Here is an 18,046-nt window from a genome sequence, read left to right on the forward strand (position 1 = left end):
TTTTCTGATAAGCACCAATGAGGTAATCTGTCACATGGACATCTGCATAATAAGATTCTCTGCCCTTTCCTATAAGAGCAGGTGATCCTGCCAGAAACAATCCTTTTTTCTTTTGCTTATAACTTTCTTGCCCCACCTTCCTTCCTGTAAAAACCTTCCACTTTATGTAATTCCTGTGAGCGCCCCTCTGCTTGTTAGATGGGTTACTTCCGGATTCATGAATTCTTTAATAAAGCCAGTTAGATCTTCAAATTTACTCCACTGAGTTTTGTTTTTTAATAAGATCAACCAAAAGAAATACTGGGTGAATTAAAGGTAGAAAATGAGGCCATAAACATTTAAAAAGCTCAGGTAAATATGAAAATATGTAAATAATATATCTTAGGTTGGGGAAAGAACCTTTGTATAATTTAAAATATGTAATATATTCAGTCAAATGGTTTACAAATAAGACTATACATAGTATACACGGGTATACTGTACCCCATCTACCCTGCATTACCCCTACCCACTCCACTGCCTTGATTCAGCTGACCACTATGACTAGATGTATCCTTCTAGAGTTTCTTCATGAATTTGCTAGCAGATTAAAAAAATATTCTTAGCCCTCTACCTTTATTTTTTTACATAAATGATAGTATACACAGTGCTCTGTACTTTGCTTTTTTAAAAAAATATTTCTCATTCTTTTTTAATTTTATTTTTTCAGTGTTCCAAGATACCTTGCTTTTTAAACTTGCTTATTTATTTATTTATTAAGATTTTATTTGTTTATTTGAGAGAGAGAGAGAGAGAGTGAGAGAGAGAGTATGAGAGGGGAGAAGGTCAGAGGAAGAAGCAGACTCCCCGTGGAGCTGGGAGCTGGATGTGGGGCTCTATCCGGGGACTCTGGGGATCATGACCTGAGCCGAAGGCAGTTGCTTAACCAACTGAGCCACCCAGGTGCCCTAAACTTACAAATTTTATATACTTACTATAAATATTTTGGAGATAGGTCTTTTCATATCAGTCACTATATAGACCACTCCCTCAGTATTTTTTTGTAGTATCATAGAATTCCATGGTCTAGATGTGCTAGAATTTATTCATTCAGTCCCTTGCTGGTGGGCATTTAGGTTGTTTCCTCATTTGTTAGTACAAACAGTGATGTCATGGCTCTTATTTTACAGGTCATTTTATAGGTGTACAGGTAGATCTTTGTGGATAAATTGTGAGAAGAAATATTATTGGTCCAAAAGATAGGTTCATTTGGAATTTTTCAAACATTGGCCACTTGGAGGGGCTCTACCCAATTTACACTCCTGTAAGGACCCTCAGAGGCTGCTTGTCTGTTCACAGTGTCCTTAACAGAGTGTGTTACTAGTTTTTTATTTCTCCCATCTGTTTGGTGAACTCATTCTCAATATAGTTATAATTTGTGATTTTCTCCTAAAAATGATGTTGAACATCTTTTTTTTTTTTTTTTTAAGATTTATTTATTTATTTATTTGATGGACAGAGATCACAAGTAGGCAGAGAGGCAGGCGGAGAGGAGAGAGAGGAGGAAGCAGGCTCTCTGAGAGCCCGATGCGGGGCTCAATCCCAGCACCCCGGGACCATGACCCGAGCCAAAGGCAGAGGCCTTAACACGCTGAGCCACCCAGGCGCCCCAGATTGAACACCTTTTGTAATGTTTAAGTGGGGAAGCCTTTTGAAACATATCATGGAGACATAAACCATAAAGGAAAAAAATGATGGAAAGATTTGACTACATTAAAAAAGAAAACCAAAATAAAATGGGGCTGAGAAATTTTTGCAACATTTTTTTTAGAGAGGGGTAAGGGCAGAGGGATAGGGCTCCATCTCATAACCCTGAGATCATGACCTGAGCAGAAATCAGGAGTCAGTCGCTCAACAGATTGAGCCACCCAGGCATCCCACCACATTTGGCTAAATAGCCTTGATATACACTTCAATAATAAGATAATACTCTAGTGAGAAAATCAGCAGATGATATAAATAGGCAGTTTTGGATGAGGAAATTAAAGTAGCCATTAAGCCCATAGTAAAAATATAGCCTCACCTGTTAGTAATGAATTACAAATATTAAAACACCTTTGCTATAAAGCTGATCATCTCTTTAAAAGTATACTACATGTGGTGCTTTTTCTAGATGAAACATGGGGATATTCGACAATACACATTTTAGATAGTTGAAGGTATGTGGTAATGTTCCCCCTTCCTTCCCAGCACTTTTGTACCCTTCACCCTCAGTGGCCTTAGATCTTTTGGATAGCAGAGTCTTACATTATATATTGCCAAGAGTTGTTCAGCAGTTGGATGTAGGCAGCAACAGATTCAAGTGCAGTTACTTATTAAGTACTTTATCCGTTTGAAGAGGAAATAGAATGTCATTATGTATTGGAGTCTGGAAAAAGTGGGTTCAATTAAGCAGAAACTTTGAGTACTTATTACCATGTGCCATGTACAATGATCTACAATGAGGATGAAAAGATAAACTTTGTGTTTAGTTAACCAGTGAATCTCATTTGTGTCTTTATATACTTCATTTCTCTAGCTTTATTTTTTTGTACTTTTTATTTGAAATTTTAAAGCAAGAGGCAGGTAGTCTGTTTTCTGAAGCTTTATTTCAGACTTCTATTTATTATTTTTCCATAAAATATTATTATGAATGTTATTTTTTATAAAATATTATGTAATTCATATACCATATAATTTGCACATTTAAAATGTACAGTTAATTGGATTTTGGTATATTCACCAAGTTGTGTATCATTACTGCAGTCAATTTTAGACTATTTTCATTACCCTCAAAGGAAACTCTATAACCATTAGCAGTCACTGTCCGTTCCTCCCTGTCTCAATTCCCGACAACCACTAATCTGCTTTCTGGCTCTAGAGTCCCCTATTCTGCACATGTTATGTAAAAGGAGTCATAAACTATGTACTCTTTTGTGATTAATTTCTCTCACTCCACATAATGTTTTTAAGGACTCTTCCATGTTTTAGCATATATCAGTGCTGCTTTTCCTTTTTATGGCCAAATAAAATAGCATTTTGTGGATATACCACATTTTATTTAGCCATTCATCAGTCCATGTTCATTTGGGTTGTTTCTACCTTTTGTCTGTTGTAAGTAAGTAATGATACTGTGAACATTCACACACATGTTGTTGTGCAGATACATGTTTTCATTTCTCTTGTGTAGATACCTAGGAGTAGCATTACCGGGTCATGTGGTAACTCTATGTTTAACACATTGAGGAAGTGCCAGAAAGTTTTCCAAAGTGGCTGTACTATCTTAACATGCTCATCTGCATTGTTAGAGGTTCCCAGTTTCTCCACATCCTCACCAAGGCTTGATATTATCTGGCTTTTTGATTATAGCCATCTTAGTATCAAGTAGACTCTCATTGTGGTTTTGATTTTCAGTTCCCTAATGACTAATGACATTGAGTTTGTTTTCATGTGTTAGATGGCCGTTCGTATCAGCAGCTTGGTATCTTTCTGACCATTCTTTTGTAGTCATCTCTCCCTCTGGTCACAGCCTGGAAGGAATCTCTACTTTTAAGGATTTATATCATTAGATTTTGCTTACCTGGATAATCCAGGATAATCTCCCTATCTCAAGGTGCTGAACCTTAATCACAACTGTAAAGGCCTTTTTGTCAAGTAAGGTAATACGTTTGCAGGCTCTGGGTATTATGAGGCAGCTATCCTTGGGGACCATTTTTCCACCTACCATACCATCTTAACAATACTAAATCTTCTGATCCACAAAAGTGAGATCTTTCCATTTATTTAGGATGTCTGTCTTTAATTTCTTGCATTGATGTTTTGTATTTTCCTGGTTATAAGTCTTGTACTTCTTTTGTTAGATTTGCTCCTAAGTATTTTTTTTGAGCAATTATTAGTGGAATGATGTTCTCGATTTCATTTGTGGATTGTTCATTGCTAGCATATAGAATTGTAATTCATTTTTCTGTGTTGATCTTGAATCCTGCAAATTTGTTGAACTTGTTTAATGTTCTAATAGATTTTTTTTTTTGTGGCTCCCTTAGGATTTTCTGCATTCATGATCAAGTCACCTGTGACTAGAAAAAGGTTTATTTCTTCCTTTTCAACCTAGATGCCATTTATCTTGCTTTCTTGTCTAATTGTTCTGGTTAGAACTTCTAAGGTATTGTTGGGAAGAGCAGACATCCTTGGTTTGTTCTTGATGATAGTGGTAAAGTATGCCATCTTTCACCATTAAATATGATGTTAGCTGTGGGTTTTTCGTAAATGCTCTTTATTATGTTGAAGAAATTCCCTTCTCTTCCTAGTTTGTTGAGCATTTTCATCATGAAGATCTGTTCCATTTTCTCAAATCCTTTTTCTACTTCTTTTGAGATGATCCTGTTTTTTTTTAATAACATAATCGAGATATAAATCACATATCTTAAAATTCACCCTTTTAAAGTGTACAATTCAGTGTTTTCAAAAAAATATTCACAGAGTGTCCAATCATAACCACTATGTAACTCCAGAATATTTCCATCACCCCCGAAAGAAACCTGGTACCCATTAGCAGTCACTCCCTGCTACCCCTTCCTCCTACCTCCTAGCATCCACTGATCTACTTTCAGTCTGTGGATTTGCCTATTCTGGACATTTCATAGAAATTGAATCATACAATATGTAGCCTTCTGTGTCTGGCTTCTTTCATTTAGGGTAATATTTTCAAGATTCATGCAAGGTGTAGCATGTTTGAGTACTTGATTCTTCTGATCTCAGGAGGAAGACTCTTCAACTTCCTCTTTCCCTAGTTACCCCTGGTAAACTAGCTGGCTTATAGCCTAAACTGTTACTCTCATGAACCTGCTTGCTTCCTCTTAATTGTTTAGCACCAAAAATCTCCATTTTTTTTTTTTTTGAGAGAGTCCTTTGGGTTGAATCTCCTCACACTCCTTTTCAGATAAAGTCGTACTTTCGGGTGTAGTTTGGGAGCTCTCTGTTTTTATGTGCCTCCTTTATCCCTGGGCAAAAACCTTTGGAACAGTGCTGTGGGTGTTGTGTAGGGCCATTTCCTCTGACCCTCTTGCTTATCACTTCAGGCATGGAATGTCAGTCTTGTGAGCTGGGACAAGGAAGCCAGGGTAGGGGTAACCTGTGGGGCCTGGTGTAGAGCCTCTACCCTATGAATGAGGCCTGACTAAATGTAGGAAGTCCCTCAATTCCTGGCTCTACTTGCCAGGAATTTCAACACATTAAATATGTGTTAGAGGTGATTTGCTGGCTGCTTGGCTTTCCCAATGAAATACTATATCCCTTGGTTGGGAGCTGGCCACTCCCACCTGGAGTGTGGCTTTCTTCAAGGTGAACAGGGGGATAAAGGGAATGAAGGGAATGGGTTGTGGTTCATATACTAGACTCTAACTGGTATAACTCAGTCTTAGCAGATTTTCTTGAATAAATGTTCTTTATTTGCTGTATATCTTTTGGACGATATCCTGAGATTTCAGATTGTTTTCAGTATTATTTTTTATACCAATTATGGTGTTTCACTGGGGAACAGGTCCCTAGGACTTCTTATGCTGCAGTTCTAGAAGTGGATCTCCCTTTTACATTTACTTTTTCAGTAAAGTAGAATTTCTTTGTTATGATGGTGCTAGAAGACTGGCTATACTGTGCAGTACTGATAAACTGTTTTTTTTTAAAAATCAGGCTTTTTTAAGATAAATTTGTTTATTTACTTGAGAGAGATAGAGAGATGGGGAGTGAGAGCAGGAGAGGGGAGAAGGTCAGAGGGAGAAGCAGACTCCCCATGGAGCTGGGAGCCCAATGCGGGACTTGATCCTGGGACTCCCGGTGCTGGGATCATGACCTGAGCTGAAGGCAGTGGCCCAACCAAGTGAGCCACCTAGGCACCCTAAATCAGGCTTTTATTATGTTTTATTTATTAGATATCATAGTATCTGATTTTCCTTGCTCTGTTACAGTTTCTCCTATAAATGAATCTTGTTATAATGGTATTTTATTTTTTAAAGAACTGTTCTTTGGTGACATATTTTTCTGTTTATTTCTTTGATTTTTAGGTTTTGCTTCAACTTCGACTGCTGAAGCTCCACTACTTGTTCAAGCACCATGCTGTTTACTTCAATGTCAAATGCTTCTACTTCCGCTTCTGCTACTGGGCTCTCTTGTAAGTTGCTGGTTGCAAAGAAAATACCCTTATTTTGCATCAGGCCACTTAACTCAATTTGCCAATATAAGCTATGGGTCTCTTGCATCTCATAAATTATCGTTATGCTTGAACCCATCTGTAACTGCTGCCATCAATAGTAGCATTGCTTAAGAACCTAATTGTCATGGCTTTTAACTGTAAATTTTATGTTAACATGATTATTCCCGCTTAAAATGATAATTTTAAGCATATAATTCATTAATGCTGTAATATTTTGAAACAACTTCTTGAAACTAATGGGAGTAAGAAGAGTGGGAGTTTTGCCAAGTATATCTGAAGGGAAGAAGTCTTATTATCTATGTGAGTAAGATAAAATAGGAATTAAATGTTGGAGCCTTGCTATCATGTATTCTTCTAGATAGGCCAGGTTTGTGGTCCTTACATTTTACCTCTCAGAAGTGATGGATGACAAAAGGACCAGTTTGGGGTTTTAATTAACACTGTGTGTTGCCTTGTGGCTTCTCTCCTTGAAGAGGAACATCTGGATGCCTTGAGCTGAGAAGTGGGATATTAATTATCTTGTAACCCCAACTTCCTTGCTATGTATCTTCCATTAGTACAACAACAGCAAATGTTGAGCAATTCTTTCTTACAGGTCCATATAACTGACTCTGCTTTTGAGATATCTTCACAGTGCCATGCCATTTATCATTAGACTTTGTTGTTGTAACCCTAGCTATAATATGGTCTCCCCACAGGCCTATTAGAGCAAGGTTGTCACCATTTCTAGAAATAAAACTTGCCAGAAATTGCTCATGCCTATTTCAGGATGAAAAATAGTGGTCTGTTGTCCCTGTCCTCTTGTGAAGTTGGAATAGGCCAACATTAGTTAGAATTGCTGGTTACCACTTGAATTGTATTTTCTACCAAATAGACTTCCAGTTTTGAGATGTGACTGGGATTCTGGAAGCCTTTTGATATATGTAAGCGATGTCCTTCTCCAATACAACAGATCTCGTGAATATGACCACGTCTGAGGTTGGAAGTTATAATTGTTTAATGCATTCCATTTTCAATCAGACTTGCCCTCTGACCTCTGACAGGCTTGTTTTCATTCCTGTCTTTGATGTCCTTGCTCACTAAATGAAAAGAAATCTTGACCATAGTATTTTTAAAATTAACTTTAATGAGGTATAACTTAGATATAAAATAACTTATTTTAAGTGTATAATTCAGTGATTTTAATAGGCTGAATTGCATAACTACCACTCAAACTCTAATCCAGTTTTAGAACATTTCTGTCCTCCAAATAAGATCTTTCAGCCCCAGACAGCTACTAATCTATTTTCTGTCTCCATAGATTTGCCTTTTCTGGATGTTTCTTATAAATGGATTGACTGTAGGCTTTTGGAGTTCAGCCAAAAGTTTCTAAAGGACTCTTCAGATGAAAGAGACTATATCTAAATTGCTCACTGTTTTAAAATTAAAGTGTAATAGGTAATATTATGTTATTCTCTGCAGTTGGTGCTCCAACAACTTCGACTGGAACATTTGGTGGCATAACTTTGGGATTTGGATTAAAAGTCCCTGGAACAGGTGGAGCAGCTCATACTGCTTCTAGTAAGATTTGAGAATTATTGGGGTGTGTGATGTGTTTGGATGCTCAGTGGAAATGTGCTGTATAACAAGCAGTAAGTTGTGTTCCATAGCTTTTAGGACTGTCTAAGTAAGTTGTGATCATTTCATCAGAGTATGCAAAAGGTACACCAGTAGTGATGACTGCCAAAGTATAGTGAGACATTTGATACCAATAATGCTGCTTCTTTGAGATGACCATACTCAACACTGCTGTCAAATTCTTGTCAACTTATAAATTGAAGAAGTTTTAGTATTGATCATAGTGTTTACATCGATCCAATATGTTGGCATTGATAGTTCTTTTTCCCTAAAACATAATTTAAGTTTTGACCTGTACTAAAGTTGACCGTATCCTAAAGCTGATTACAGGAGTTCCCATCCTAAATTTGTTTCTGCCAGTTAGGAGCTACTTAAGTTGTAGCTTGATGAGAACTTGGCTAGTTGTAGCCTTGTAGCTTATGGTGAGCTGGGTGGTTAGGGGTCAGTTGCTACTCAAACCTACCATTTAAGTCATTCTCCGTTCTGGGAAAGTCTTATTTGTTTTATTTTAAAAGTTTACAGAAGGCTGAATAAATCTTTCCTCAAATCTGGTCTAAATTAAAGGTCACTCTTTTCTAATTTTAAAATAATTATTCCTAAACAGAGATGTCCACCATCTATTTTTTTATTCTTTTGCATGAGTGATGCTTATCTGAGTTTCTGCTGTGTACTAGGCAGCTGGCCAACCTACAAGAGTTGTGAAGAGTGTGTCTTGAGGACTTTACAGGTTACCATATTTGCAAATACCATAACCCATAATTTTCCCTGTAAAATGCTGAATAAAACTGATTCTTTCAGCCATGGGTTGAGTCACTGAAGGATGAATTGGCAGGCTCTTCGGTGACTCTGCCATAACCCATCCCCTCCCCAGCTAGGTCTCAGATTCCTTCCTACAAACTGGTACCTTTGATACTAACCCATCCCTCCTGGCCATTCCATCCACCATTAAATTATATACCCATCTCCCTGTCAGACGTATCTCAACTTGACACCCTTAACCTGAAGTTGGTTTTTTCCCCCTAGTCACTTTTCCTTCTCCCCAAGCATATTTTCTTGCTCAGACTCTTCACCTCACAAATCAACCTTGTAGGGCAGCTTTCAAGTGTCTGTGTTTGCAGATTTATTGTCAATTGGGATTATTCTCTGCCCTAAGTATAATCAGCAAGTTTTAAGAGAAGGTTGCTTCTTATCAGTCTTATATCTTTTGTGTTTGTTTGGATAGGAAAATGTTTGTTTGGATAGGAAAATTGGATAGTAGGATGTTTTAAAGGATGTTTTCACTATTTTATATAACAATCTTTAAGACCATCAGAATGAGATTTATTTAAATGCAAATGTGGTGTGCAGTTATTTTGTATTTTTTATGGAACTGTGCTTCCTTTTTACTATGCACATAATGTAGAGTTGTCTGTATTTAGTTTAGATCAAAGTCATAATGCAAAATCAAACTGGGATGGAATCTTTCATTCTCAAATCCATTACTTTTTGTTATTAATTGAAATACTTTTGTTATTTGAGTATTATCTTCTATGCCAGAGCTAATTTACACCTTTTAAAAATACTGTAAAAAATAAAGAACAAAGATAAATGCTGTGTAAAAAGGTTAAAATAATCATACCATTTTTTTATGACTCAAGATTCTTTTGTGTTTAGGTTGACAGGTATTAATTTTCTAAAGGTATTATTCATCTTTGTGGAGATGTTTTGGTAGTGATGGTAGTTGCTTGCTTTTTTTTTAAATAAAAATTATGCACACATGTATATATACATATATCACTCTATCTAGAGTGAATGATTTGGTGTTTATCTTTCCAGCCTTTTTTTCCCAACACATACAAACATACACTGAATTTGTTTTACAAAAATGGGATCATTATAAATACAAACACATTTAATCCTAGAATCTGCTATTTTCTTATATGTCATTTGTCCATGCTAGGAAATACAGATTACTTTAAAAATAAAGAAAAAGGAAAAAACAACCCTTGGGTGAAGAAAAGCTTTTTAAGAAGGACTCTTTCTTAGTTGTTTTTCTGTTTTCCATCTTGAATGTAGTAGTTACAGAGTTTTTGAATGAATTAATAAAGGAGGGGTCTCCATAGTGTGATTAAGTTTCAGTATTTCTGGTGGGGTTCTTTTCAGATAAGACTTTATTCTCAGATGAAGACTGATGACATAGAACTGTAAAGAATGCCACATGGAATCCAATCTATAATCTTCCCAGTGTTTTGGGTGATTAAGTGACCTCAGGGATTCTTTGTGACTAGATATGCTCTTTCCCTGTGGTGTTCATTCCACCCTCACAAAGGCTAACTCAAAGAATCAGGGAATTTGGGTGCCTGGGTGGCTCAGTTGGTTGAGTTCCTTCAGCTCAGGTCATGATCCTGGAGTGCTGGGATTGAGTCCTGCATCAAGGTCCCTGCCTCAGTTGGGGGTCTGCTTCTCCCTCTAACCTTCCCCCCTCATGCTTACGCACGTGCTCACTCTCTCTCTTTCAAATACATAAGTAAAATCTTACCAAAAAAAGGAATCAGAGAATTCTTGTAAGGATTCCTGTGGCCAAAAGGGAAATGGAATCTTTTGGAAATGTAACACAGGTAATATCATCGCACTGAACTTTAAAGAAATGGAATTTAAGAGTTATTCTAAAGGAATAGGGACCTAAATCTGTTGGATAAACATAATTCAGTTCTGTTCCCTTAGTCTTCTCTTTTGTAACTTCCCACTGGTTTCCTTACCTCTTTTTCTACCTTACTATTTTAGCTTATTCTTTTTTTTTTTTGAAAGATCGTAATTATTTATTTGATAGAGAGAGTATGTGGGTGAGCAGGAGCATGAGGACAGGAGGGGCAGAGGGACAGGGAGAAGCAGGCTCCCGGCTGAGCAGGGAACCTGATGCAGCCACTGGATCCCAGAACCCTGAAATCATGACGTGAGCGGAAGGCAGGAGGCACACACTTAACCAGCTGAGCCACCCAGGTGCCCCTTAGCTTAGTCTTCATTTTTACTTGCTCAGAAGCCTTAATTCTACTTCATATCCATTCTCTGTTGGTTCTTTCAACCCCCCTGCCTGTAGTTGGATTCTTTCTACACTTTTGGGAATATTTCCAAATTTCTGCTTATAATCTGATTCTTACCCTATTTCTGGAAATATTTCTGTATTTCTACCTATAGTATGATTTTTTCCATAGTTCTAAATTTTTAAAAATGCGATTTTGACCTATTTTATCCCTGCTTGGCTAGAGCTTTCTGTGTCAGACTTGTATAGGCTGCCAGTAGTATGTGAGATGGATACCATGCTTTGGATACCCACACTTGTCCCAATCAACTGTGAACCAGGAGCAAAGGACAGAATTCTTGGAATAAAGAAAGAGTATCTGAGCTTAATCCCTGAGCAGAAATGAGAAGGCCAGTTTCCCTCAGTATAGGCTGTGCCTGTTTTGGCAGGCAGCATGATTTATGTATTTATCTCGTATGGTCATTAACCTGAAAATATTGCTAATTGGGAAAGCAAGGCTAATGTAAAACAAACAATTGTGTACATATGATAATGTATTTTTATAACAAATTTCTAGTTACAGAAGCAGCATCTATTGATTACAAAGAACATTTGAAAACAGAGAGAACCAAAAAGAAGAAAACATTTGCAGTCCCCACCAGCTGCAGTTTTCTGAGAATTACTCTTTAAGTGCTCAGTGTGTAGGAAAAACCAAAAGTGCTATGGAAGTTCAGAAAACCAAGGGATGATGATGGAGTAGAAGAGAAGTGGGTGACAAATATGAGGAAGGAAGAATGTGAGTTAGGCCATGAAATATAGTGAGGATTTCATCTAGAGAGGGCTAGGTATTCTAGTAGGGGTACAGTGGAAGAAGACATGTAAGAGAGAGGCCTGGGCTGTAGATGAAAATTTAAGAGACTTTCACCTATTAGGCTGGTGAAGATATATGCCTAGTATGAGCTATAACATTGAGAAACAGGAACTCTCCCTTACTGATAGAAATGTAAATTGGCAAAATCTTTTTGGTTGGGCAATATGGCAAGATATATTAAAATTTATAGCATGCTGACCCTTTGATCCAGCAATTTCATTTCTAGGAATTAATCACACAGGTACATTCATGTAAGTATGCAAAGACATAGATGTACAGAGAGTTTGTATAAGATTGCAATTATTCTTTCCTTGGAAGTTTAGTAGAATTTTTCAGTGAGGTCATCTAGGTCTGGAGGTTTTTTTAGTGGGAAGAGTTTTGAGGATTGATTCAATTTCTTTAATGATTATAGGTCTGGTTAAGTTGTAAATTTTCTTTTTCAACACACATATCCAGGATTTTAAATTTTTAGCAGAAAGGTTAATCCGGATGTCTGGCCTGCTGTATATCACTTCATATTACAACAGTGTGGAGTGCTAATCCACACAACTTTGAGTTTAATTTCACATTTAAAACAATGTTTCTCTAGCTTTTATCCTGAGTGATCAAGGACGAAATAAAATAAGTCTCTTATTTCTTACTAATGTGCATTTTATTTTCCAGCTACAACATCAACAACAACCACCACCACTGTCACCACTACCACCACCACTACCACAACCACCAGTGGCTTTACCTTGAACCTAAGGTCACTGATGTCACCTGGGATTAATAACATTTTTCCAGTTGGCATTAATTCGCTGCCATTTACTTCGACTGTTAAGTAAGGCTGTTTCTTTGAAAATTTATGTGAATTTCATTTTATTTATCATATACAAGGTATAATTTTCTTGTATAGCTTTAGAATAGCGTTTGAAATTTGGGTAAATGACTCAGTCAAAGTTGCAGATAAAGGATTTCTGTAGCTTAGGAATTGGAATGATTAATAGCGCACCTTTGTTTTATTACCATTATAAAATGATTGTTACTAATAATAGCTAACATTTACTGTGCAATTACTGTATGTTTAGCTAAGTGACAGTGCTTTACAAACATCATATCATTTAATCCTCACAATAACTCTTTGAAATTTGTGCTTTCTTTTTTTTTTTTTAAATGTCCATATGGACACATTTTTTTTTAAAGATTTTATTTATTTATTTGACAGACGGAGATCACAAGTAGGCAGAGAAGCAGGCAGAGAGAGGAGGAAGCAAGCTCCCCACTGAGCAGAGAGCCCTATGTGGGGCTCGATCCCAGGACCCTGGGATCATGACCTGAGCTGAAGGCAGAGGCTTTAACCCACTGAGCCACCCAGGGCGCCCCGAAATGGTGCTTTCTTTGTTCCTACTTTATAGATGAGAAAACTAGAGCATGTAGGAATTTTATACTCTGTCCCTGGTAAAGGTTGAGCCTGCATTAAAATTCAGGCAGTTGAATCCATGCCATGTTATTCTCTAATTGTTTGGGTTTTTAATTAATTTTTAAATTTTGAGACCATTATACATTCACACGTGCTTCTAAGAAATAATACAAAAAATTCTGTGTGTCCCTTACCTAGTATCCCTCAATAATAACATCTTGCAATGCTGTTGGTACAAGTGGTACCATCAAGATATAGAACAATTCCATCAGCACAAGGATCCTTCCTGTTGCCCTCTTATAGCCACACTCACTACCACCCCCTCCTTTCCCTGACCCTGGGCAGTAATGAATCTGTTCTCCATTTCTATAATTTTGACGTTTAAAAATGTTACACAAATAAGTTCTAAATTACTTGATCTTTGGGCATTTTTTTTTCTAGTCATACTTCCTTGAGTTTGTCATGTGCATCAATAGTTTGTTCCTTTTTATTTCTGAGTAGTAGTCCATGGTATTGTAGATGTACTCTATAGTTTACTTGTTGATGGCCTGTTGATGGACTTCTAGGTTGTTTCCAGTTTCTGGCTGTTATGAGTAAAGCTGCTGAGAAAATTTGTGTTCAGGTTTGTTTTTTTTTTTTATGAGTGTAAGTCTCATTTCTCTGGGATAAATGCCCAGAGTGCAGTTACTGGGTGGTATGGTGGTTGCATGTTTATTTTTTTTAAGATAATGCCAAATTCTTTTCCAGAGTGACTGTGCCATTTTACATACTTGACAGCAATGTATGAGGGATCCAGTTTGTCCACAGTCTCACCAGGATCTGGTGTTGTTACTATTTTTTATTTTAGCCCTTCAAATATATGTGAAATGTTATCTCATTGTGGTTTTAATTTGCATTTCCCTGATGACGAATGATGTTGAACATCTTTTCATGTGTTTATCTGCCACCAGCGTATCCTCTTTGGTGACCTATCTGTTCATGTCGTGTCTTTTGTCTGTTTTCTACTTGAATTTCTTTTTTTAATTTCAGGTATTGAGAGTTACATATTCTAGGTTCAGTCTTGTCAGATATGTGGTTTATAAATATATTCTCTAAATTTGTAACTTGTCTTTATGTCTTTTTAACAGGGTACTTTGCCAAACAAAAACTTTTAATTGATGAGGTCTAGTTTATCAGCTTTTCCTTTAATGGACCATGTTTTAATGTCAAGTTTAGGAGCTCTTTGTCTAACTCTAGATACCAAAGATTCTCTTATTTTTTTCTAAAAATTTTACAGTTTTATATTTTGCAGTTAATTTTTGTATGAAGTATGAGTTTCAGAGTAAGGTTCATTTTTTATTTTGGTCTGGGGTGTCCAGTTTTTCTAGCATCATTTGTTGAAAGACAGTCTTCAACTTCCTTCATTGAATTACTTGTATACCTTTGTCAAAAATCAGATGGACATATTTGTGTCAAATGTTTATTCTGTCTCAGTTGATAGAATAATTTAGGATTTTTCCTCTTTAGCTTAATGATATGGTGAATTACACTGATTGATTTTCAAATGTTGAGCCAGCCTTACATACGTAGGATAAATTTGACTTGGTCATGACATACAATTTTTTAAATACATTTTTGGATTAGTTCGCTAGTATTTTGCTTAGGACTTTTTTATTTAAGTTCATGAGAGATATTAGCCCATAGCTTTATTTTCTTTCATTTTTTATTCTGTCTTTGCTTTTGGTATGTGGATAATTCTAGCCTCATAAAATGATCTGGGAAGTATCCTCTTTTGTTTTATAGAAGGAATTATATAAAATTGTATTAAAATTGTATTTGTTAAATATATGCAGAATTCTCCAGTGAAACCTCTAGGGCTGGATATTTCTTTTTTGGGAGGTTTTAAGTTACAAATCAATTTCTTTAATGGTTCCAGGACTATTCAGTTTACCTATTTCATCTTTGGTACATTTTAGTAGTGTGTGGTATTTAAGGAATTGGTTTAGTTTTCTAAGTTGTTGAATTTATGACTATAAAGTTGTTGGTGGTATTTGCTTTTTGTGCTTTTAATAGCTGTTTCATTTCTTCTGTTGGTGTTCTGTACCTTTCTTTTATCAATTTTATTCATCCTTTCCCAAAGAAGTAGCTTTTATTTCACTGATTATTCTCTATTGTTTTCATTTTCAATTGCATTGATATCTACTATTTATTATTTTTTTCCTTCTGATTGTGTTGGCTTCATATTGCTCTTTTCCTAGTTTCTTGAGGCATGAACTTAGATTACTGATTTGAGACCTTTCCCTTTTCCTAATGTGAATGTTCAATGCTATAAATATCCTCACCATTGCATTAGCTGTGTACCACATATCCTTTAAAAATTTTTTTTATTTATTTATTTGAGAGAGAACGAGGGAGCAAGCAGGAGTGTACGTGAGTGGGGGGAGGGGCAGAGGGAGAGAGTCAAGAGTTTTGATCCCTGGACCCTGAAATCATGACCTGAGCTGAAGTCAGATGCTAAACCAACTGAGCCACCTCAGTGCCCCTGTGTACCACATGTTCTATTATGTTGAATTTTCTTTTTCATTCAGTTCTGTCTACTTTTCAAATTACTTTGTGAATTCCTCCTTGACCCATAGATTATTTAGAAGCATGTTGTTTAATTCCCAAGTGCTTGGAGATTTTCTTGTTTTTTTTTCAATATTGATTTCTAGTTTGATTCTTTTATAATCAGAGAACATGCTCTGTATGACTTGAGTCTGTTTGTATTTCTTCAGGTTCATTTTATGATGAAGATAAGAGTCTTTCTTGGTGGCTCTTCCACAGGTCCCTGAAAGTTGTGTTTTCTGTATTGGGTGGAGTGTTCTATATATGATGATGAGTTCCTACTTCATTGTATTTTCAGATCTGTATCCTTGCAGCTTTTCTCTCTATTGCTTCTTTCAGTTGTGGAGAGTGGCAATTTGAAGTCCCCAACTAGAATTGTGGAATGCTCTGTTTCTCCCTTTAGCTCTAACAGTTTTGCTTTTTGTATTTTGAGGTTCTGCTGTTTGGTTGCCTACCAACCAATGCCTACCATTCTTGGCCTTTCCTGGTGATTTGATTCCTTTATCATTATCCAGTGTCCCTCTTTGGTAATTTTCTTTGCTCTAAAATTTACTTTATCTGCTATTAATATAGCCATCTCTTTTTAAAAATTAATCTTACTTGTATGTCTTTTTCTATCACTTTACTTTCAACTCATTTGTGTCTTTGTATTTGAAATGAGTTTCTTGTTGATAACATATGGATGGATCATAATTTTTATCCAGTTTCTGCCTTTTAGTTGATATATTTGGCACATTTACATTTAAGTTAATTATTGATACGTTAGGGCTCAAATCTGCCATTTTATTATTTGTCTTTTGTTTGTTACTTCTGTTTTTGTTTTTCTTCTTTTTTTTTATTTCCCTGTGGGATACTCAAACATTTTTAGGGTTCCATTTTGTTCTATTTTTATAATGTTTCTGAGCATATTGCTTTATATAATTTTCTTACTAGTTGCTCTAGGTATTACAGTATACATATGTAACTTCTAATAGTCTGTTCATGCTGACATTTTACCACTTTAGTAATTCCATTTAGCACCCTTAACTCTTCTTACCTTTTAAGTTTAATTATCTCCAGTATTTCCTCATGTATATTGAACATGATGTTATGTGCTGTTATACTTTTTGCTTTAGCCATCAAATATGACTTAAAAATTCATGAGAAGTTGGATAGTCTATTATACTTACCCTTTTTGCTCATTTTGACTTCTTTCCTTTAAGAAGTTCCAAGCCTTCTTCTGTTTTCATTTTTATTTTCTGATTAGCCAATTATCTTTATATATATATTTTTTATTAATTTATTTATTTTCAGCATAACAGTATTCATTATTTTTTCACCACACCCAGTGCTCGTGCCCTCTATAATACCCACCACCTGGTATCCCAATCTCCCACCCCCGCTCTACTTCAAACCCCTCAGATTGTTTTTCAGAGTCCATAGTCTTTCGTGGTTCACCTCCCCTTCCAGTTTACCCCAACTCCCTTCTCCTCTCTAACTCCCCATGTCCTCCATGCTATTTGTTATGCTCCACAAATAAGTGAAACCATATGATAGTTGACTCTCTCTGCTTGACATATTTCACTCAGCATAATCTCTTCCAGTCCATGTTGCTACAAAAGTTGGGTATTCATCCTTTCTGATGGAGGCATAATACTCCATAGTGTATATGGACCACATTTTCCTTATCCATTCGTCTGTTGAAGAGCATCTTGGTTCTTTCCATAGTTTGGCGACCGTGGCCATTGCTGCTATAAACATTGGGGTACAGATGGCCCTTCTTTTCACGACATCTGTATCTTTGGGGTTATTACCCAGGAGTGCAATTGCAGGGTCATAGGGAAGTTCCATTTTTAAATTTCTTAAGGAATCTCCACACTGTTCTCCAAAGAGGCTGCAACAACTTGCATTCCCACCAACAGTGTAAGAGGGTTCCCCTTTCTCCACATCCCCTCCAACACATGTTGTTTCCTGTCTTGTTAATTTTTACACCATTCTAACTGGTGTAAGGTTATATCTCAATGTGGTTTTAATTTGAATTTCCCTGAGGCCTAGTGATGATGAACATTTTTTCATGTGTCTGATAGCCATTTGTAGGTCTTGATTGGAGAAGTGTCTGTTCATATCTTCTGCCCATTTTTTGATATGATTGCCTGTTTTGTGCGTGTTGAGTTTGAGGAGTTCATTATAGATCCTGGATATCAACCTTTTGTCTGTACTGTCATTTGCAAATATCTTCTCCCATTCCGTGGGTTGCCTCTTTGTTTTTTTGACTGTTTCCTTTGCTGTGCAGAAGCTGTTGATTTTGATGAAGTCCCAAAAGTTTATTTTCGCTTTTGTTTCCTTTGCCTTTGGAGACATATCTTGAAA

The 18,046-nt window shown here is 36.4% G+C and overlaps 1 protein-coding gene across 5 annotated transcripts in view; it reads left to right on the forward strand.

Annotated features, from left to right (window-relative positions):
* The window catches only part of NUP62CL (nucleoporin 62 C-terminal like), a 102,658-nt gene that overhangs the window by 48,336 nt on the left and 36,276 nt on the right, over positions 1-18,046 (forward strand). For 3 of the 5 annotated variants that reach the window (XM_059386264.1, XM_059386263.1, XM_059386265.1), the window contains 3 exons: positions 6,078-6,184; positions 7,688-7,786; positions 12,376-12,535. In XM_059386264.1, coding sequence (XP_059242247.1) covers positions 6,127-6,184; positions 7,688-7,786; positions 12,376-12,535 — 317 coding nt within the window. In that variant the 5' untranslated portion in view covers positions 6,078-6,126. The remainder of the gene's footprint in view (positions 1-6,077; positions 6,185-7,687; positions 7,787-12,375; positions 12,536-18,046) is intronic. The other 2 variants (XM_059386266.1, XM_059386267.1) reach the window with 2 other exon arrangements.

The sequence above is a fragment of the Mustela nigripes genome, chromosome X (assembly GCF_022355385.1).
Source record: "Mustela nigripes isolate SB6536 chromosome X, MUSNIG.SB6536, whole genome shotgun sequence".
In the NCBI taxonomy this organism is placed as follows: domain Eukaryota; kingdom Metazoa; phylum Chordata; class Mammalia; order Carnivora; family Mustelidae; genus Mustela; species Mustela nigripes.